Genomic DNA, 22232 nt, shown 5'->3' with positions numbered 1-22232 from the left:
AAATTCCCATGGATAGAACTGTGAAAAACACTCATTTTCCCAGGGAACCAAGAAGTCCTCAGACATGTGTAGAGTGCTGCCAATACCTAAATCTGTAATATTCCCCTGAAAGACCTAAAAAGAACCAAGCTCTCACTTGAAGTTGACATTTAGGCTCTAAGAAGAAAATAAAGGTTAACAAGTTGTCAAGTAATTGACTTAGCTGACCACAAGGCTACCCAGAGACTTCAGTGGCCAAACATGACAAAAAAAAAAAGACTACTACAAGGGCACCTCACTGGTCAGTTGGTAGAGCATGAGACTCCTGATCTCAGGGTTGTGAGTTAGAGCCCCACATTGGGTAAAGAGATTACTTAAAAATAAAATCTGAGGGGTGTCTGGGTGGCTCACTAAGGGTCCAACTTGGCTCAGGTCATGATCTCACGGTTCACAAGTTCAAGCCCCGCATAGAGTTCTGTGTGGACATCTCAGAGCCTGGAGCCTACTTCAGATTCTGTGTCTCCATCTCTCTCTCTGCCCCTCCCCACCCTTGTTCTCTATCTCTCAAAATAACTTAAAAAAAAAAAAATCAGTAACAAAATAAAGCCAGGTAATTCCCAAACACGTAAAAATTAAACAACCTATTCTTATGGGTTGCAGGAAATTACAAAATACTTTCAGGTGAAAATGAAAACACAATACCAAACTTAAAGCATTTCATAGGTGGAAATTCAAAGCCATAAACACCCCAATTAAACAGGAACAATCTCAAGTGAAAAACCAAACTTTCCACCTTAATCAGGTTTAAAATGTTCAAACCAAATTCAAAATAAGGAAGGAAAATAATAAAGTTGACAGTTGGAATAAATGAAATGGAAAATAGAAAAACAAGAGAAAAACAAAACAAAAAGTTGCTTCTCTGAAAAGGTCAACAAACTTGACATACGTTTATCCAAAATGACAAGAAATGGGTGGGGGAAAAGGGAGAAGAGATTCAAATACTAAAACCAGGAAGTGAAAGACAGGACTATTACTACCAACCTTAGAGAAATGAAGATGATAAGGATATAGTATGTAAGAACGGTATGCCAACAAGTTAGATAACCTAGGTGAAATGGACAAATTCATAGACAAACTGCTAACACTGATCCAAGGGGGGAAAAAAAGAAAATATGCATAGATACATAACAAGATATTGAATTAGTAATTAAAAACTACCACAAGAAAAAGCCTAACACCAGATGGATTCACTGCTAAATCCTATGAAACATCTAAAGAACTGTTACAAATCTTTCTCACAAAAATTAAGAGTTAAGAACACTTTACCAATTCATTGTATGAATCCAAGATTACCCTGATAATCAAAACCAGACAAAAACAACACAAGAAAACTACAAAACAATATCCCTTAGGAATATAGATATAAAAATGCTCACCAAATACTAGCAAATTGAATTCAGCAGCATATAAAAAGTATACATACACAAAGACTGAAGTGAAATTTATCCCAGGAATGCAGTATTTTTTAACATCCAAATTTCTATTAACATACTACAACAGAATAAAAAACAAAAACAAGATCTTCTCAAGAAAGGTAGACCAAAGTATCTGACAAAACACCTTAATGATAAAACATGCAACTAACTAGAATTAAAGGTGAGGAAACCTCAACTGGAAGGGTATCTACGGAAACCCACAGCTAACATCACACTTGATGGTGAATAAGGAATACTTTCCTTATAAATTCAAGAACAAGACAAGAATGTCTGCTCTTGCCATTTCTATTCAACATTAGACTGAGGTTCACACTAGAGAAAATAAAAAGATGGGAAAGGAAGAAATAAAATTCTATTTGCATATGACATGCCTTGTACAAAATATTTAACAATAAATACAATAAAACAAGTGTAAGACTTAAACACTGAAAATGAAAACATTCCTGAAAGGAATTAAAGACCTAAAAACATCTCAGATTCATGAATCAAAATACTTAGTATTTTAAGATGGCAATATTCCCCCAAAATGATGTAAAGATTCAACATTATCCCAGTGGGCTTCTTCATAACTTCACAAAAATCAACAAGCTGATCCTAAAATTCACATGGCAATGCAAGGGACCCAGAACAGCCAAAACAATACTAAAAAAGAACAAAGTTGGAGGACTCGTATTTCCCAATTTCAAATCTCACTGAAAACCTATGGTACTGGCATAAGGATAGACATATACAGAACGAAGAATCCAGAAATAAAACCCATACATTATGGGCAACTTATTTTCCAAAAGACCATTTAAAAGAAAGACCAGTCTCTTCAAATGGTGTTGGAATGATTGAACTTCTACGCAAAACAATGAAACTGGACCCCACCTCACATTATACACACACACACACACACACACACACACACACACACACACACACACACAAAATCCATTCAAATGGAAAGAATATGTATTTTGAGTATTGTACTCTAAACTTAAAACCACTGGATTATCTAAACTGCTGTCACATACACTCATTCAACCCTTATTTTCCAAAACAAGTTATTCATAATCTAATTCCAGTACTAAACAGTCATATTTAAGCATGCTCTTCTTACCCTGCACAAGCTTGTAAACAGGCCAACATTGTTGCCAGAGTTTCTGGAGGAAGTTGAGCACTTTTGGGCTGATCTTTCTCTGGGGCAAGTCCACCCAAAATAGAAGGGCACCGTCTCTTTAAAAAAGTCATACATGCCTGGATAAAAGGCTCCTGGAAAATATAAAGTTTCTTGGTGTATCAGATATTGATCTTAATTGCTTTCAGATTTAAGATAAACTGCTTTCAGATTAAAGACTATTAAAGACAGTATGACTAAAATCCACAATATAACATTCCACTGCCATTTAAAAAGGTTGTTCATTTAGCTATTTTAGGCATCAAAATTTAAGAGAAGTAACAAATGGGACAAATCCTGCTTACTCCATGCTCTCGAATTTTATCTGTGAGCCACTTGTCAAGTTTGAGGTATTCACGACGCGAAGCAAGTGCAGCAAGGTCAATAACAAAGGCAAATGGAGTACCATTTAGCAGCATTGACAAGGCCTAAAGCAAAAGAATATCAGAAACTGTAAGTCAAGCAATTAGGTATCTATCACTCTGTCCTATTTTGTTTCCTGCTTTTATTTTCACAAACAAGTCTAAATAAAACATTGCTAATATTTTCTTGGTCATATTTTAAAGCTTACTACAATTCAGTGCTGATTTAGTTCTTACTTAAAATAAGATCACATTTCAAAGGTGGACATATGACTTGACCTCCAAAATAAACTTTACCCTGTGTTTCTTAAAATAACTAAACCTAAATCAGAGCATATGATGCATGAAAAAGTATCCTTACTCCGTTTTTAAAAATCTAAAGTCAGGCTTATTCTAACCTAAGCACAACTGCAATATCAGTACTATGCACCTACTGGTCAAAAACATCAAGAATCAGAGACTATTTGTGAAAAGATTCCATTAATGTTAATGAAATCTGCAAAGGGTGTAAAACCCAACCAGTTTCTCCACAAATTATATCTCACAGATCTACATCTGAGGCCAGTTATCACTTGCTTTAAAATAGCCTTGCAACTACCATAGAAGACCAAACAAAATTCAGTCAAATGTAAACAATGAAAACATTTCTTACGTTTCCAAAACCACTGTTTCAATCCCTGTCTACTTACAATGCAAAACTATAAAGCTCAACATAAGCTACCTAAGAGCTAGTTATATTTGAATTATCCCTAAGGTATCTAGATAACATAAAAAGTCTGTTTTATCATTAATAAAAATATCAGCCTGTCCCTCGGAGCTCACCTTCAAGTCCTGGGCCACATCAAGTATTCGAGACAATTTGGCCTGGTCATACTGCTCCCCTCGCATGTACCATTCTGCCATTGCATGCATGATAAGTTGGCGGATTGAGGGAGACTGTCCCTAAGAAAACAGGGGTTACATATCAATAATGCTAAACGTTTTCACAGGCACTACCATGAATGCCCAGCTAATTTTACTTGTTATATTTACAAAAAATTGAGGTGCATCAGTTCAAGCCTCAAGCAGTGACTGCAGTGACATTCTTTATAGGAAAGTCAAGTTATTTCCACATCTTCCAAATGAAAGCCTGTTCCTAAACCTTGGGTCATATAGTCATTCAATAAATGTACTTCTCCTATAAAACATAGGCCAACACATTTTCAAACAGATTATGGTGTGAACATGAGGGCACATGAAATTTGTTTAATTCCTTACTAAGTTATAAATTACTAGTCTATAGATTTAAAAAAGTAGTTTAAGGTAATCATTTCTCACACTGCAGTGCAGTGTAGTGTTCAATCAGTATTTCTGGGAATGGTACTTGTACATTCTAAATCTACCTATTTTAACAAATAAGAATGTTCCTTTTTTTTTTTTTTTTTTTTTTTTGGTGATTGTTCAATTTCCTTTTTGTCCAGAAAACATCCTAGCTTTGAGAACTGATCTAAAGTTTGCAGCTGAATGAAACCAACAGTCGTAGTTCAGCAATCAATTCTCATGGAAGCAATGGCAAGGCAATTGCTAGCACTGTATCTAAATCACTTTCCAGTAACTGTCTTGAGGCAACAGCAGGTTCAGGTGAAACAAGTATTCAACAAGAAGTGAGGAGACGCAGCTCCTTTCTACCTGCCCTTTGTACCTTATAGCTGTGGTGAGAAAGACCTAAAAAGGTCTGGGCAGCAAACCTTGTAAATGGCTGCTAAACATTCTGTCAACTGTAAGTTTACCATGTAAGTTGAGTCCCTAGAAATGGAGGGCTGACTGACAGCATGGAACTAAAGCTAACATTTTTCATTTATAAATAAGAGTTTAATGTTTTAAAAGCACTTATATATAATGTAAACTACACTGAGAATGAAAATGGTTAAAGGAAAGGAAAAAAAAAAAAACAACCAACCAGCCAGAAAAGAAACTTGATGTAAAGTAGTTGATGACTGCTTTTCTACCCGCCTAAGCTTCTCCATTTGTTATTATTAAAAATACAGGCTAGTGGGAGCGGGGGGAGGTGCAATGGACAAGAAAATATTTACTTGTTATAAATTAGGGAAGAAAAGCAGCAAAGGACTTAAACGTCATTGCAGCAGAAAAATTTAGATGCTGAATTTAGATAAAATAGAAAATGTCAAATTGACCTGTGATCTTCTCCCATTTACAGTTAAAAAGTGACAGGAGTACCTTCTGCTTCCATGATAAATAATTAAGCTCATTACTGTTACCAAATCATAGTGGTGCCCTAGTAGTATGGAGCTTTCATGATATTGACTTTTTAACTGCCTTCTTATTCTTCAAAGTTTTATACTTTAACACCCACATGATGCTAAAAGATAAAATAGGCTTCATGAAAGTGCAACTTTTCCAAAGTGTCATATTCAAGATTGACAATTTAGTTTGAACATCTTCCACAGAATGTCAAATATTAAGACAAAGAAATATTCATGTCTTACCTGCCCATGCCACGCATAGTGCAAAATAATAGCAGAGTTAGGATGGTTTCCGAGGAAAATTGGCATCAGAGTGGAGATGAGCTCATGGCGCAAGGTGTGCCAAGAGGTGTTGATCTGTAGTAAGGCCAATACCAGCATGTCTGGACAGTGTTTAATAGGGAAGCTGAAGAGCTGTTTAACTTGCTCATATTGCCCCACCTCTGCAAGCCTCAGAAGAGATTCAATCAAATCCAAGCTCTTCCTAACAAGAATGGAAGTAAGATACTCTGTCAATGAAAACATAAGTATACAAAAATCCATTTTCCAAATAAGTCATACCAACTATCATGACAAAACTGAGGGGTCATCTATTAATATTTGAAAAATATTTAAACTAGTGTTCATATTAAAATTATATACTAGTATATCACACTAATTTCAGAGATGGAGTCCAAGTTGACAGTAAGTGGAGAGGCAACACTACAGACCACTGACATAATCATGGATCCTTCTTATCAAGGAGGTATCATTGAAGATTTTTGTGACTAGCGTGTAAAATAGAAGCAAACAACATCACAGAGTTTAGAAATGCTCGAAAATGGAAAATACAAACATTGACCTAATTTATACACTGAAAAATTTTACACAAAAATACAGGCTGGACACTTACTTTGATAATGAAAAGGTATAACTTTAGTGCCCCCTGATATCACCCAAGTTCAGAGGTCCACACATCCCATATGCATTATTCTTGCCCCAAGAAGCTGAAAGTGGTTGACTTTAATCAAACATCAAAATTTTACTCTACCCATAGTGCATGAAAACTATGGAGACAGAGATCAAACTAAATGCCATCAGGAAACATATACCCCATACTATGGGGTATTCTAAAGGAGAAATGATCCGATTACTTCATCAAATCAATGGCAAAAGTTATATTTATTTCTAAAGTTTATTTCTGAGAGAGAGTACGGGGAGGCAGAGGATCTAAACACAGCCTCAGCACTGACACCAGCAAGCCCAAAGCAGGGCTCGAACTCACAAACCATGAGATCATGTCCTGAGCCAAAGTCAGACACTCAACTAAGCATCCCAGTCACCCCTAAAAGTTATTATTTTAAAAAAGAGTGAGAAAAGGAAGACTTACAGAATAAACTATGAACCCTGTCTGGACTCTTACTCTTACAAACTGTTAAAAGACAATTTTGACACAGACTTGAATGTACAGCTATGTTAAGGAACTGTTAAATTTAATATGACATTTTAGTTTCACAAAATAAATACTGCTATATACATTAGACTTAACAGAAAAAAAAAAATCAATCAAGCCTACAGATACAATTTTGCTAGCACCTGGGAAAAGGATACACTTTCCTTTTTTTTAAGATTCATTATTTTTGAGAGAAAGAGAATCCCAACCAGGCTCCGTGCATTCAGCACAGAGCCCGATACAGGGCTCAAACTCACAAACCATGAGATCATGATCCAAGCCAAAATCAAGGTTGTATGCTCAACCAACTGAGCCATCCAGGCGCCCCAAGGACACATTTTAGAACAAACTACTGCTTGGGGTCAATCTTTCAGAACAGGGATCAGCAAACTGCACCCACAGACCAACCTCACCCACTGCCTATTTCACTAAATGTTTTCTGAGAGAGCTACATCTGTATTTATACTGTGCTACAATAAAGAGCTTAAGTACTTGCTACAGGAGACTATATGGTCAGAAAACCCAGATGTTAACTAAACCTTCACAGGAAAAGCTTACCATCTCTTCTTGACTTTAGAAGAACTGGAAATATCAAAAGGGCTTTAAACTGCCCTAAAAAACCCACCCATAGCACCCAAAATGCAGAGGATCATCTGTTCCGTGTCAGAAAAGGATCTCAGAAAACTACAGTTAGGAAGAAGAGATAAGAAATATAAAGTAGTTACCTTTGGGGAGCAATCAAGCCCATGTCCCCTCTGTTGAGTGAGTGTGTGAGAGTGTGTTAAGAGTGTTTGAGAGAAGGGGGGGGGGGCAGGGAGGGAGGGAGGGGGAGAGGGAGGGAGGGAGGGAGGGAGGGAGGGAGGGAGGGAGGGGGGGGGGAGGGAGAGAGAGAGAGAGTGTGTGTGTGTGTGTGTGTGTGTGTGTGTGTGTGTGTGTGTGTGTATTTCAACAGTAATGGAAGTACTTTCACCATCCTTACCTCATATTCCTAGAGAGGAGTGACTTGAGTTCCAGGAGAAATGTACTGGGCCAAAGTCTGATTCTCCCTCAGAAATTAGGAATTGGAACTCAAATAAACTAGGTAATTTAGCTGAAAGGATTAGAATGGATGGTTTGGCCATCTTGAGCTACTTACAAAGGAAAGAAAGCAAGTAAATCTGTAGGCAGAAGAAAAGGATCTAATCTAAAGGAGAAGTACAAACCTCTTTTCCAACATTTGACAGTTTCAGAGAATACCCAGTGGCAGACCTTAGAGAGGAAAAAATGTAACTATCTAGTGCCAATGGGACTAAAATTAGATTTTTATCCATTAACACCCATCTAAAAATTTAAAGTCGGCTCACTAAGAATACTGTTTCAGTAAAACCTTTTAACTATGTAGTTGCTCCCTATTAATTTTCTACTGCAAAAAAGCACAAGTTATCCTTTCAAGAAACGCTAGAGGAGAGTGTTTACCATGTGGCAATTTCTCGATTGTCATCCTCTGGTGGTGCTTTCAGAATATCAGTGGCAACCGTATGACAGGGATAGTCAGCAAAACAGAAGATCTCTGGATTTATAAGGGAATGCTGAATAAAAGAGAGCTGGAACAAGAGGAAAAAAGTCCTTACCACCATAAATGACTGCAAATGCTATGAAAATCTGAAACATTTTCATTCAGCTAATCTCAATCTTAAGGTTACTAGAATGACAATTTCCCTTTAAAACATTAACTTTCTGCTCTTTTGAAGCCACAGACAATTCAAACAGATGAAAGGTATGAGATAAAATGGTGTTGGAGACAAATAGTTGGGGAAACGGTTTGCTTCACTTAGAGTTTGATTAGTACTAAACTACGATAAACCAAGATAATAATCTTTTCAAAACTGACAGTCTCTGCTATTCTGAACTACACAAAACAAATTCTATTTTAAAAGAATGTTTTAATCAATGGACAGATGGCACTACATAAGGAATAAGTCATTATGTGCTTCCTCTTCCAAAGCTAAACACCATCAGCTCACCTGGCCTTCTGCATGTTTCCAAGGTCTATATATGAGGTCGACTGGGAACACTTCCATTCCTAGACCCCTCTGAATGCCATAAACCACATTATGAAGTCCTTTACTATCACGAATTTGAAATCCAGGATGGTCCAGTTCATAAGTTACTTCCTTGAAATTCAAACTCGGGTTCTAAAACAGAAAAATATTTCAAAATCGAATGAATGGACAAAAACTGTAAACATTTTTATGCTTTATCCAAAGAGCCAAATTAAATCTGAAATTAAATTAAAATGTTCTAATTATAAACTCAAAATAATCATTATCTGGCATTTCTAGAGACTTAGAAAAGTAAATACTTCATATTCAAAATAAACCAGCTCTTCTAGCGAGGCACTCCAACCTTTCAGTTCATGACATATTTCTGACTATGGGAGTATGTAAAAGGGAACTCTCTCTTCCCATACTTAGTTCAACTAACACTCCCATCCCAGTCTGGCAAAACTCTTAAATCAATGACTCGGTTTTAAGCCAAGATTCTACTAACTTGGAACAAAGTAGCAAAGATAAATCAATTATCCCAAATACCATTATTTTAAAAAAGGGATTTTTAAGTTTATCTTTTGAGAGACAGAGAGAGACAGGGCCAGCTTGGGAAGGGCAGAGAGTGAGGGAGAGAAACCCAAGCAAGGCTCCATGCCATCCACACAGAGCCCATGTGACTCAAGCTCACAAACTATGAGATCATGACATGAGCCAAGATGAAGAGTTGGATGCTTACCCAACTGAGCTACCCAGGTGCCCCTCCCCAAATACCATTCTTAATTAACTAATGATCTCCCCAGAAAGTATACCAATTGTATCAGGAAAAGTGGTTTAAATTCTTTGTCAAAATGATTGAAAATTCCATTGAAAAAACGTTCTATGAAAAGGTACTCAACGAAAATCAGTATGAAACTCCTTAAGAAAACACAAAGCAAAGTTAACTAGTTTATAGAAGATAATTTACCACTCTGCACAAAGTACTAAGTTTATTTTATGCTTAAGAAGAAAGAGGCTGTCCACACTTTGTATTTAAAACTCTTCAAAGCATCATGGTCAGTTTAGTTTTGCTCCAAGGTGACCCCTTTCAAGTCATGAAGACATTAATGCTTGCTTTTCATAAAAGTAACAGTACAGGGACGCCTGGGGGGCTCAATCATTTGAGGGTCCGAATCTTGACTTCAGCTCAGGTCATGATCTCAAGGTTCGTGGTTATCAAGCCTTGCGTGGGGCTCTGCACCAACAGCACAGAAACTACTTGGGATTGTCTCTCTCCTCTCTCTCTGCCTCTCTCCCAACTAACTTATTCTCTCTAAATAAATACACTTAAGAAAAAAGCAACGGTACAAACACAAACTTCAAATTAAGTACTCACTCCAAGCCAACAAGAGCACTGAGAAAATAAGATTGTTTTTCTTTCTAAAATTTGCTTCAATGACTGTGACAGAACAGAACCATTAATGTACTATTAAATAGCCTTATCATAGAGACGAATTTGGTAAATCCACAGGCTAGTCTGGTAAAACTGTAAGAATCCCCTGTGGTTTCTTCCACTCGTTGGTGAGCAATGGAGAAAAAAAATCATTGACCCAAAATGTATCTGAAATGGTTTCCTGCTCCTGTCTACAAAAAATGTACAGAATGGGCACCTGGGTGGTTCAGTTGGTTAAGCATCCAACTTCGACTCAGGTCATGATCTCATAGTTTTTGAGGTCAAGCCCCACATCGGGTTTACGCTAAAAGCACGGGGCCTGTTTCTCCCACCCCCCCCCCGCCCTACTCATGCTCGCTCTCTCAAAAAAAAATGTTAAATTAAAAAAAAAATTTTAATGTACATTTTTTTAAGTATAAAAAACCCTAATATATGAGAAGAAAAAAGAAGAAGGAAGAAAACAGGTTACTAACTCAAGTGTTCAAACCCACAGTGTAGGCACTCCATTTTATAGCCTTTTATAATCTCTGAAAACAGAAAATAGGTTCAGATAACATGAAAATACTGTCCTTGTCTGCAATTTTTAAAGAGAAATTATTTTCAGTAGGGCAATATATTTTCAATAGGGCAATAAAGTACAATAATGAAACTACTGAGTGAAAAGGGCATGTTCTTCACTTTTGCATAACAACCACAGAATAAAAACAACAGTAACTAGTGTATCTGTACATGAAACTATGGCTGTATTTTGCTTTTCATTTTCCAAATTTTCTGCCATGATCAAGTATTATTTTATCCTATTACTAAAGGAAAATAGGTCTGAACACTGTGACTCCACCTACTACTAAGAAAAATTTAAAGATCCATAATGTTAATAGTAAGGTAAATACAGACAACCGTAACCCAACTCTATCTATAAGTTACAAACATGGAAAATTAAAACGGAGGCTTAGGATAGCTAAATGACCTGACACAAAGAATGTTATAAATATGTATATGTAGTCTTTAATGTTATATTTTGTTCCTTGACATTTTATGAATGAAACTAAAGATATTACACCTTGACTGCACTATTCTCCCAATGACTAAATTTCATCACTCCCTTTCAAAATTTCCAAGTTTCATTCCTACATTATTTTATTTAAGCATTTTAATATTTTAGGAGAAGTACTTTATCTGGGGGCCAATTATTTAGTTTGTGGATATTCTAGAAGTGAAAGTCATTAAGAGAAGTATGGATTTTTATTATCCTTACCCACCATAAAAAAAGACAGCAAGATTTCTGTTGCACTTCCCAGAAAATTTTCAGAAGGCCTCCTTTCTTGGTAATTCTTTATACAATTATTACTATGAAATAAAGCTGTCCCTCCAAACTATCCACACCAGGACTCCACCAAATCACCTCAGTAATATCACTGAGAACTGCGCAGCAACAACTCCTAATGAACAAAACTGGTATTTGATTATAAACTATCTCCAGTACATAATCATCTTGGACACTTCATTACTTTGGAGCCAATGACATCAGGAACACCAAAACACTACAGCTTATTCAGCAGAATTTTATTTGTTACAGTTTGCTTTCTTTGGGCTACATCATATTAACATAATGAATATAAAATCATGATCACATGTACTCACCAATTCTTTGAGAACATCAATCAAGACTTCTACATTCCACGTGTGTGCCTGTGCTCCGTCACTTTTATCTTTTCCATCACTCCAGATCCCACTGCCAGGAGCAGAGATACTCTGTACAAGTAAAATTTGAATTAAACAAAACCAACTACTTAATGTGTTCAGCTCTGGTTGGTAGAACAATCAATCATACTGTAATTTAATAAATAAAGAGGGCAGGACATTAATTCAAATTGTATAATAGTTGACTTCTACACTTACCTGTAATGGAATTCCATCTGTCAATCCTGAATGAGTTCGAGCCATCATTCCCAAAACCCTGGCAACCTGGGCAGCTGTAACCTCCCGGACACCAAACTGCATGATTATATTGCGACATTCTTCAATACTGAAAAAGAAAATAAACTTCAGAAAAATGTTTCCACCCTTCATACCAAAGATAAGAAATGCTAATATAAAATAATCCTTAAGTGAAATCCTTAGACTTTTACTAATACCAACTTCGTTCCATGTTACTTTCATATAGCTAGGAATATAAAAACCACCTACGTAACTAAGAAAATGGGAAAGCTTTCTTTCCTTTTTTGCTGTATTTATATTACAAGGTAGATATGAGCTGAATCTATCATGGCAACCATTTCGTAACGTATGTAAATCAAAACCATCAGGCTATATGCTTAAACTCGTACAGTGATGGATATCAACTATTCCTCAGTAAAACTAGAGAGAAAAAGGAAAATGGCAGAAGTTTAAAAGATCAGTGGAAGAGGGGCGCCTGGGTGGCTCAGTCATTTAAGCGTCTGACTTGTGATTTTGGCTCAGGTCATGATCTCACATTCATGAGATGGAGCCGCATGTCCAACTGTGCACTGACAATGTGGAGCCTGCTTGAGATTCTCTCTCCCTCTTTCTCTCTGCCACATCCCTGCTCGCAAGCTCTCTCTCAAAATAAACATAAAAAAAAAATCAGTGGAATAAAGTATGAGCCAAGAGTAATGATTATTTTTCACAAAGACAAATAAAATTAACTTCTTCCATCTTCAACATGAATCAAGTTACTCTTTAAAATACTGATACTCGAGGGGCCCCTGGGTGGCTCAGTCGGTTGGGCGGCCAACTTCGGCTCAGGTCGTGATCTCGCGGTCCATGAGTTCGAGCCCCGCGTCAGGCTCTGTGCTGGCAGCTCGGAGCCTGGAGCCTGCTTTGGATTCTGTGTCTCCCTCTCTCTCTGACCCTCCCCCCATTCATGCTCTGTCTCAAAAATAAATAAACGTTAAAAAAAAATTTTTTTTAATAAAAAAATAAATAAAATACTGATACTCGAGGGGTGCCTGGGTGGGCTCGGTGGGCTCAGTGGGTTAAGCATCCAACATCGGCTCAGGTCATGGTCTCGCAGTTCGTGGGTTCGAGCCCCACGTCGGACTCTGTGCTGACAGCACGGAGCCTGGAGCCCGCTTTGGAATCTGCGACTCCCTCTCTCTCTACCCCTCCCCTGCTAATGCTCTCTGTCTCTCAAAAAATAAATAAACGTTAAAAATTTTTTTAAAATGCTGATACTCAGTGTGGGGGAGGGGCCGCCTGGGTGGCTCAGTTGGTTAAGTGCCCAACTCTTGGTTTCGGCTTAGATCATGACCTCATGGTTCGTGGGTTCGAGTCCCACACATCAGGCTCTGTGCTGACGGTGCAGAGCCTGCCTGGATTCTCTTTCTCCCTCCCCAACTTGTACTGTCTCTCCCAAAATAAACAAACTTCTAGAAATACATACATACATAAATATAAAATACTAACACACAGGGGACCTAGCTGGCTCATTCAGGAAAGCACAGGATTCTTATTAATCTCAGGGTCATGAGTTTGAGCCCCACATTAGGTGTAGAGATTACTTAAATAAAGTTTTAAAATAAAATAAAATACTGATACTCAAGGTGAGTTTGATTATTCTGGTATGAACATAGCCTTGAAAATGTACCCTAACTTTGCTACTTTACACCTTGAAGTTTAACTAAACAAGTTTTATGCCAGGCACATACACATACCCACAAACACATTTTCAAAAATAAATGTAGATTTGGTTTGTATGAAGAGTTTTTAAAACATTAAAAGCTGGGGCACAAGGGTGGCTCAGTCAGTTGAGCGTCCAACTTTGGTTTCAGGGCATGATCTCACGGTTCATGAGTTCAAACCCTGCACAAGGCTCACTGCTATTAGCACAGAGCCTGCTTCAGATCCTCTGTCCCTCCCCTGCTGTCTATGCCCCACCCCTGTTCATACTCTCTCACTCTCAAAAATAAACAAACATTAAAAAAAAAAACAACAAACATTAAAAGCTACATTTAAAGTAAAAGCAAAGCACATTAATATCCTTAATTCCTCTCAGGAAAATAATGACAATCCACTTTATCAAGTCCTGAGTGCTACCAAAAGGGTGAAACTATCTCCTTGGGGGCCCTTCACAAGTCAGAAAAACATTCAAGAGGAGGCTATAAAACAGGAAGAAAAGGAAGGTTGTAGAAAAGGAAGGTACATTGGGGATTTGAAGGCTCAGGGAGGGAAGAGAAAGTTAAACTCATGAGGTAGGAAATGATACAATTTCCATAAACACTTGCCTCAATGCTCTCTGTCCCCCAAAAGCTAAAAATGTCTATCCTAGCAACTAGGCTAGGAACCTATGATTTCTAAATTTGGGAAACTAGAGATAAAGAGATAGAAATTTAGCCACCATGATATTTACAGCTGTCACCAAAACTAGTAGAGGCGTATCTCGGAGATTTTGTAGATTCAGTTCCAGACCACTGCAATAAAGCCAAATGAATTTTTTGATTTCCCAGCATGTAAGCTATGTTTACACTATACTGTAGTCTATCAAGTGTGCAACAGCATTAGGTCTAAACAAAATGTACATACCTTAATTAAAAAAATACTTTTTGCTGAAAATTGCTAACCATCACCTGAGCTTTTGGTTGAGTTATAGATAACCATAACAAATACAGTATGAAACACTTTGAAATACTGTGAGAAATTATCAAAATGTGACAGAAACACAAAGTAAGCACGTTATTGGAAAAACAGTGCCAACAGACTTCCTCAACACAGGGTTGCCACAAACCTTCAATTTGTAAAAAGTGCAGTATCTGCAAAGCACAACAAAGTGAAGCACAGCAAAACGAGGTATGCCTATATGTGGAAGATTAAATTCGAAGTAAAATTCTTAAGAGGCAAAGATAATAGCACATTAAGTAATGTTAGCAACTTGCCTTAAAGAATTACATCATATTTGGCACAGGAGTAAACAGAAGTTTAGTGTATCTTACTACCAACCTTGCACAAAAGCCATAGCCTACTTCCTGCATGAAATCAGCCAAGGAACTCTCCATCATGGTTTTAGCTACCCCTCCGGAATCAGGCAGGATCCTGTCCATTAGAATGTCCCGTTTTTCAGGGTATAAAAGTGGTGCAAGCACCACGGGACAGCGTTCCTGAGGAAAATCTGAAGGAGGAAAAGATTGTAATTGCTAAACTGATGAAAAACAAACCATTCTCATTTACTGTCTTTAAAAGCCCCCAAATCTGAATCTTCCACAAGTTCATGTTCAAAGGTTATTCAGTTTTTTTCAATCCAGCTAGCCCAAGTTACAACTTTAACACCGACTCCAAAATTTGAATATTTGCTCATCACAAAAATTGCTCAAGTATATTTGTTAAGTTTTTATGCTAGGATCCCAATATCTGGTGGCCAATTCACATCCTAAATATTACTTTAAAATTTCACAAGATTAACTATCAGTTCTCATACAAAGAAAGCATCAGAGACCACCGAAATATCATTGTCTATTTGCTTCATTGATAAGAAAATTTATCACTGAGAAAGTTAATGCAGTTTAAAATTCAGGTATTTAAACATCAGAAAGCAAAGTAACAGTGGAAACGGACAGTGGTTAGTTTATCATCAAGACTTGTTTTAGGGACCTGGGTGGCTCAGTCAGTTAAAAGTGGTGATCTCACAGAATTTGAGCCCCACATCAGGCTTCATGTTGATAGCGTTGAGCCTGCTTGGGATTCTCTCTGCCACCCCTTCTCTCAAAAATAAATAAATCAAGTTTTAAAAAAATATTAAAAAAAAAAGATTTGTTTCAAAAAGACTACTTATATCTCTAAAAGAAAGATGGGAGAAAAGAAGAATGGCAACAACAGAAGCCAAGAGTTCTCTTAGCATAGCATTTCAAATAGCCAGATAGGCAAAGTGGGTATATCAATAATGACCAATTTTCTTAAGTAAAAAGAACATGTCACCACAGTGTAGTCTCCATCACCCTAAGGGAGAAAAAAGACTACATGGAAATATACCAAGTCTTAACCGAGACTGTATCTACATAACAATATTACTACAGTTATGTTCATTTTATACCTTTCCTATGAGGCTTTAACTTTCATATTTAAAATTACAAATTACTTCCTTAAAAAATTACCGACTTATAGATAAATCATGGTCTTCACTTATATTCTAAAATCCTCGTCATGAAATCATCTTTTGTAGGCAACAGACACTCCTTTACCTCTGCGCAGCGTCTTAAGAAAAGCGTCTATTTGTTCCTGTCCAACTCCAAAGGCTCCCTTCTGCCCAAAGAGGAGATGGGAGAGGAGGAGATGTAGGACCTCTATTGCTATATCTTGGAAGCCACCTTCTTGATTTCCACTGACGTCTGCGTCAATGTAAGAACGCAGAAGATCAGGAAGCTTCTGTTTGATAAACTGGGCAGCTAAAAGTCAGGTAAACCAAAAATCACAAGTTACTTTAACACCACAATGGGTAAAGAGCCACATCAGAACACAGATGACCATCATTCTTATTCACCAACTCACCCTTCACCCTCTAATATTTTCACAGTTCTAGGTGGCAAGTATAAAATAAGAGACCAACTGCTGGGGGGTGGTAGGAGGGGGAAATGGAGAGCTGTTCGGTGGGTATAGTGTATCAGTTTTGCAAAACAAAGAATTCCAGACATCTATTACACAACAATGTGAATATAAGTATTACTGAACTATACATTTAAAAATGGTTATGAAGAAGGGGGTGCCTGGGTAGCTCAGTCAGTTAAGCACCCAACTCTTCATATCAGCCCAGGTTGTGATCTTGCAGTCCTGAGATGGGAGCCCCACGTCGGCCTCTGCACTGACAGCATGGAGACTGCTTGGGATTCACTGTCTCCACCCTCTCCCCCACTCATATTCTCTCTCAAAATAAACATTTTTTTAATTTAAATAAATTTAAAAAAAATTTTAAATGTTTATGAAGGTAAGTTTTATATTATATTAGGTTTTACTATGCATACACACATTCATAAGAGGGGCCAAAAGAAAATAATCTTAGATTATCTTACTCTCTAAATCTAAACTATGGTGCCTCAAGATTCAAAAACTCATGGATTTTAAAGAAATAACTTCACTACAGGATCTCTAAGAAAAAAGAACTTACCAAAACCTCTAAGATCTGAACTGGAAGAATTCAAGAGGGCAAGGCCAAAAATTACCTGAAACAAGAAGGGTTAGATTGATCAAAGAGTCGACTGGCTGTTTTTAATTCCAATTTTGCATGTATCTCTTTTTAAATCACATACCTCTTGTACTTTGCTTAACTTGAGAACTTTACTCAGCTGGGCAAATAAGTGGGGTGCAGGCTTTAAACTCTGAAACAAACCAAACTTTATTTCAAAACAAAAAGAACTTAAAAAACAAGACAAACTTAGGATTTTCAGTAAGTTTATAAAAGCATCTATTCACCCAAATATGGTGCTACACAGGAGTGACATAATTCTGTAGTGTTGCTAGAAAGAATACACCAAGTCCTAGAACTATGGACTGACAAACAAGCCTTTGCATGATCTGGTTTTAGTTAAGGTTCTATTTATGATCAAATGAACCATCTTGATTTTGTTAGAAAACTAAAAAACCCTAAAGTAACTACTGAGATTTTTAAATTACAACATGTCATTATGATATCAAGATTTAAGGTCTTTTCAGAAAGTCACATCCTTAGGACTACTAAAGATAAAAGCAATACCAACCTTCTGATAGTGCAATGGATTATCAATGGCATAGGACAGCGTCGAGATAAAATTTGGCTTTGTAATCAGCGACGCACACTCCTGAATCAGAAACTGAGTCTTTAAAAATAAAAAGTGAATTTTCATTAGCATTAACATTCATCTTCCTCACAAACAGATGCAGAGATGCTCAGAACAGTGAAGTGTAATCCAATATTGGATATTGTTTCTACATTATCAAATCAGCTCTTTAAAATCACATTTAAACTCGCAAAGTCTATTAGCAGCAAGTGTTAAACCAACATTTCTACAAAATAGAGTCCAACGACAAGGTATCTATAAGGAATAACATCACGACAGACTACTACCAGATTGAAAATCAAGCCAAAGAAACTCGATCTAGAAAAAGACAGTCCTGGGGCACCTGGGTGGCTCAGTCGGTTAATTGTCCAACTTCAGCTCAGGATGTGATCTCACAGATCATGAGCGCCAAGTTGAGCTCCATGCTAACAGTTCAGAGCCTGGAGCCTGCTTCTAATTGTGTCTCCCTCTCTCTGCCCCTCCCCTGCTCGTGCTCGTCTCTCTCAAAAATGAATAAACATTAAAAAAAAAAAAGTTTTTGTTTTTTTGTTTTAAGAAAAAGAGCCTCTCTCTCTGCCTTACTTACTTGTCAAGCAGTATTCCCCCCCTCACTCCTACTTCCTTCAAGCAGGCCTGATCCCCAGCACTCTAAGCCTGAACTAGGTAGCTGTAAAGCTCTGTAGTCAGGAAGGAGAAAGAAAGGAAAAAAAAAAACAAGTCCCAATACCTTTTAGCCATTCAGCTGAGATTACCTCTGGATGATTTGTGTATGTCACTTAATACACACACTATGCCCAAAATGCAATTTGCTGAACAATTAGATCTAAGTAAACATAAGCTCTGTAAGCCCCAATACCTGATGAAAATCTTTGCCACTGCTTTTACCATCGCCACTGAAATCCACATGCGAAAATAGGCAGCGTAATAAATGCCTGTCTGCCTCAGGACCGTGCCGATTCACAATCTAAAAAGACCAAAAATATGAATTTATAGTCAACATTAAGGAGGACTGAAAAACTTGGGGTGCCTGAGTGGCTCAGGGGGTTGAATGTCTGACTTCAGCTCAGGTCATGATCTCACAGTTCATCAGTTCAAGCCCTGCATTGGGTTCACTGCTATCCGTGCAGAGCCCACTTCGGATCCTCTGTCCTTCCTCTCTCTCTGATCCTCCCCCACTCACGCTCTCTCTCCCAAAAATGAATAAATATTTTTAAGAGGATTAAAAAAGTCTCTAGGCAAATCTCAATATTAATTTTTCATGTTGAATAAGAGTTATTGGAATTAATGAAATAGAGGTACCCATATTTTATAATTAAAGGTTTTTTTTAATGTTTCCTACAGTCACTGGCAGGAAAAAAAAAAAAAAAAAAAACAAGAAACTAACCAGTCCATGTATATAAAACTGTGTGCACTTTGGTCAACATCTAAACCAAAACACCAAGTAACATAAATGACATGTAGTAAGAATATTAAGTGGCTGTTTTTTTTAAGTTGTAAGGCAACAATTTTGTAACAAACTGGAGCTGTAAGAGTATCACTTTTTCTGTGCATTATTTGTACCCTAAATACGTAACCTGAAATTTAAGACAACTGTAACTCATTACAATAACCTACAAGGCAAGGCCCTAAAAAAAAAACAGTCTGACTTCAGTACTTTATTTAGATGCTGCCCCTGGGCTCTATTAGTTTTGTGCTGTTTCTCAAATTTACCAATGTTACTGCTATTCTAATTAGAAAGCTTCAGAATGGTAACACGGGCTGTTCTATCAGTTCCTTTCATAACTACATGACCTGCCCCACAATCTCCCCTTCACCCTGCATTACTTTTCACTATAGCACTTAAAATCACCTGATAATTTATGTTTATTTTCTATGTCCCTCACTAGACTTTAAGTTGTACGAGAACAGGGAATTTGTGCAGTTATACTCACCTCTTTGCATCTAGTCTAGAAAAGAACTTAGTGCATTTTAAGTACAGAGTGAGTAATCATTCTCTTATTAAATGCTTTTTAAAAATATTATAAATAACACTTGCACTTTAGGCTAAGTACAGTACTGAGCTTCCTTGGTTTAATCTTCAACAACTCTGCCAAAATTTACTGTAATTTTATAGATGAAGAGTTGAACACTTAAATCAGACAACTTGAGCGTCAAATTACATAGTCGATGAGTTGAGAAATCTGGATTCATACTCCAACTCCAAATCCTATGCTCTTTGTACTGTATCATAATTATGTGGTAGCTGGCTGAGTTAACTTATTTCAGTTTCAGTTTTCCCCAGCCAGAAAATACAGCAAGCTAAATAAGACCAATTTTTACACTGTCCCACATACATCTTCAAGATAAAATCAATAAAATCAGGTAATCAAGAACTTCTCCATGTCTAAAAGTTATTGTGGCCCTACTCACAATGTACTGGGTTTGTGGGTTCTTACAGTTCCTTAAGTCCTGTAAAGGCAGAGATTATTTTTTGCTACTATCCCCTGGAATGCTGAAAACATTATCTTAAAGGGCCAATTCAAATTAATTAGAAATAAATCTATCTATGCTCCAACCAAATGGAGCTCTTGCTCAGAGGAGCAAGAATATCTGGTTTAACAAAAATCTGAATACATGCTAGATACTATTCAAGGTACAGCAAATACAGCAGGAGACAAGACCAACAGGTTCTGTAGCTCTCATGAAGTACATTTTCACAGGGGGAAAAAGTTATGAAATTTTTCTGATAAACTGTCATATAAAAAACAAAACAAGGTGTTGTGATATTGATAGGAGGGGCAAGTGGTGCCTGAGAAAGGCCTTCTCTAAAGATTTAACATATAAACAGACTTAAAATATTGAAGTGACAAAAACCACACATAGAGCTGGAGGAAAGAGCATTTGAGGCAAAACGTAAACTGTATGCAAATGCATTTAATAAGAAAAAAGAAAAAAAAAAAGCCAGAGGGAGTCAGGAGACTAGATCATGATTCTTGAACCTAGTGACTTATCTGGTACTGTTACATCAATCTAAAAGATGGAAGACATTCCACTAGACTGTCGTCACAGCCAACAAAACCCAAAAAAACAAATTTAACTTTTTGTTTTAACTAGAATAGGCAGAATTTTACGAAGCTCCCTTCTAACCATTTACGTTTATTTCTACAATATAATTTTATAGCTTCTATTACAGCCATTCAATCTTAACAACCACCCTCAGTATATATAGACAAACAATATCATGTCATTACAAATACAGATTTGTTTTTTAAGAAAATCAAGGTTGCAACAAAAAGGGACAAATGTCACACATAACTTGCTGGAGAGTAGTAGGATCAGAAGGTATGTTTTTATAGCTGCTAGGTGTATGGAATATTCACTCTGTGATACCATGGTGCCCTTCATTAGAAGCCACTTTTTTCGGGGCGCCTGGGTGGCGCAGTCGGTTAAGCGTCCGACTTCAGCCAGGTCACGATCTCGCGGTCCGTGGGTTCGAGCCCCGCGTCGGGCTCTGGGCTGATGGCTCGGAGCCTGGAGCCTGTTTCCGATTCTGTGTCTCCCTCTCTCTCTGCCCCTCCCCCGTTCATGCTCTCTCTCTCTCTGTCCCAAAAATAAATAAAAACGTTGAAAAAAAAAATTTAAAAAAAGAAGCCACTTTTTTCTTCTAAAACTGAAGTGATATTTTGGGGCACCTCAGTGGCTCAGTCAGTTGAGCATCCCGACTCCTGACTTCAGCTCAGGTCATGATCACAGAGCATGGAGCCTGCCTAAGATTCTCTCTCTGCCTCTCCCTCTGCCCCTCTCCTTCACTCATGCTCTCTAAAAATTTTTTCATAGGGAAACAAATTTGACAATAAATTTCATGTTAAAAAAATAAAATTTTTTTAAAAGGCTTTAATAAAAAACATAAAGTGGTATTGTAAAGACATGATCTTGGATTACAAAGATGTTATGGCAAGATTTTATTGATCCCACAAAACCAAGCCCTATGCATTTTTACTTAAAATTCAAACCTTCCGGGGCACCTGGCTGACCCAATCGGTTGGTTAAGTGTCTGACTCTTGATTTTTGGCTCAGGTCATGATCTCACAGTTCGTGAGATTGAGCCCTGTGTCGGGCTGTGCATTGACAGTGCTGGGATCCCTGCTTGAGGTTGTCTCTCTCCTCTCCCTGCCCCTCCCCGGATTTCCCTCCGTCTCCCTCTCACCCCCTCCCTTAAAAAAAAAAAAACCATTCCACCCACTGTACAGGAGTGGGACCAATAAAATAATTCAAAGTTTTAGTTAAGTAACTACATTACAATCTGATAAAATCTGTAGGCTACATTAAAAATAAATTAACTGGGGCGCCCGGGTGGCGCAGTCGG

General features: G+C 37.4%; 1 protein-coding gene across 7 annotated transcripts in view; it reads right to left on the bottom strand.

Annotated features, from left to right (window-relative positions):
• The window catches only part of CNOT1 (CCR4-NOT transcription complex subunit 1), a 102526-nt gene that overhangs the window by 38569 nt on the left and 41725 nt on the right, over positions 1 to 22232 (bottom strand). For all 7 annotated transcript variants that reach the window (XM_030299133.2, XM_030299136.1, XM_030299130.1 and 4 more), the window contains exons 3-16: positions 18744 to 18851; positions 17828 to 17926; positions 17381 to 17449; positions 17239 to 17293; positions 16319 to 16522; positions 15084 to 15252; positions 12027 to 12153; positions 11769 to 11879; positions 8675 to 8845; positions 8127 to 8254; positions 5483 to 5723; positions 3819 to 3938; positions 2940 to 3062; positions 2578 to 2729 (exon numbers count right to left, since the gene is read on the bottom strand). In XM_030299133.2, coding sequence (XP_030154993.1) covers positions 2578 to 2729; positions 2940 to 3062; positions 3819 to 3938; positions 5483 to 5723; positions 8127 to 8254; positions 8675 to 8845; positions 11769 to 11879; positions 12027 to 12153; positions 15084 to 15252; positions 16319 to 16522; positions 17239 to 17293; positions 17381 to 17449; positions 17828 to 17926; positions 18744 to 18851 — 1877 coding nt within the window. The remainder of the gene's footprint in view (positions 1 to 2577; positions 2730 to 2939; positions 3063 to 3818; positions 3939 to 5482; positions 5724 to 8126; positions 8255 to 8674; positions 8846 to 11768; positions 11880 to 12026; positions 12154 to 15083; positions 15253 to 16318; positions 16523 to 17238; positions 17294 to 17380; positions 17450 to 17827; positions 17927 to 18743; positions 18852 to 22232) is intronic.

The sequence above is a fragment of the Lynx canadensis genome, chromosome E2, assembly GCF_007474595.2.
Source record: "Lynx canadensis isolate LIC74 chromosome E2, mLynCan4.pri.v2, whole genome shotgun sequence".
Taxonomy (NCBI): domain Eukaryota; kingdom Metazoa; phylum Chordata; class Mammalia; order Carnivora; family Felidae; genus Lynx; species Lynx canadensis.
The sequence above is the reverse complement of the archived record's forward strand: the minus strand, read 5'-3'. Positions and strand labels throughout refer to the sequence as shown.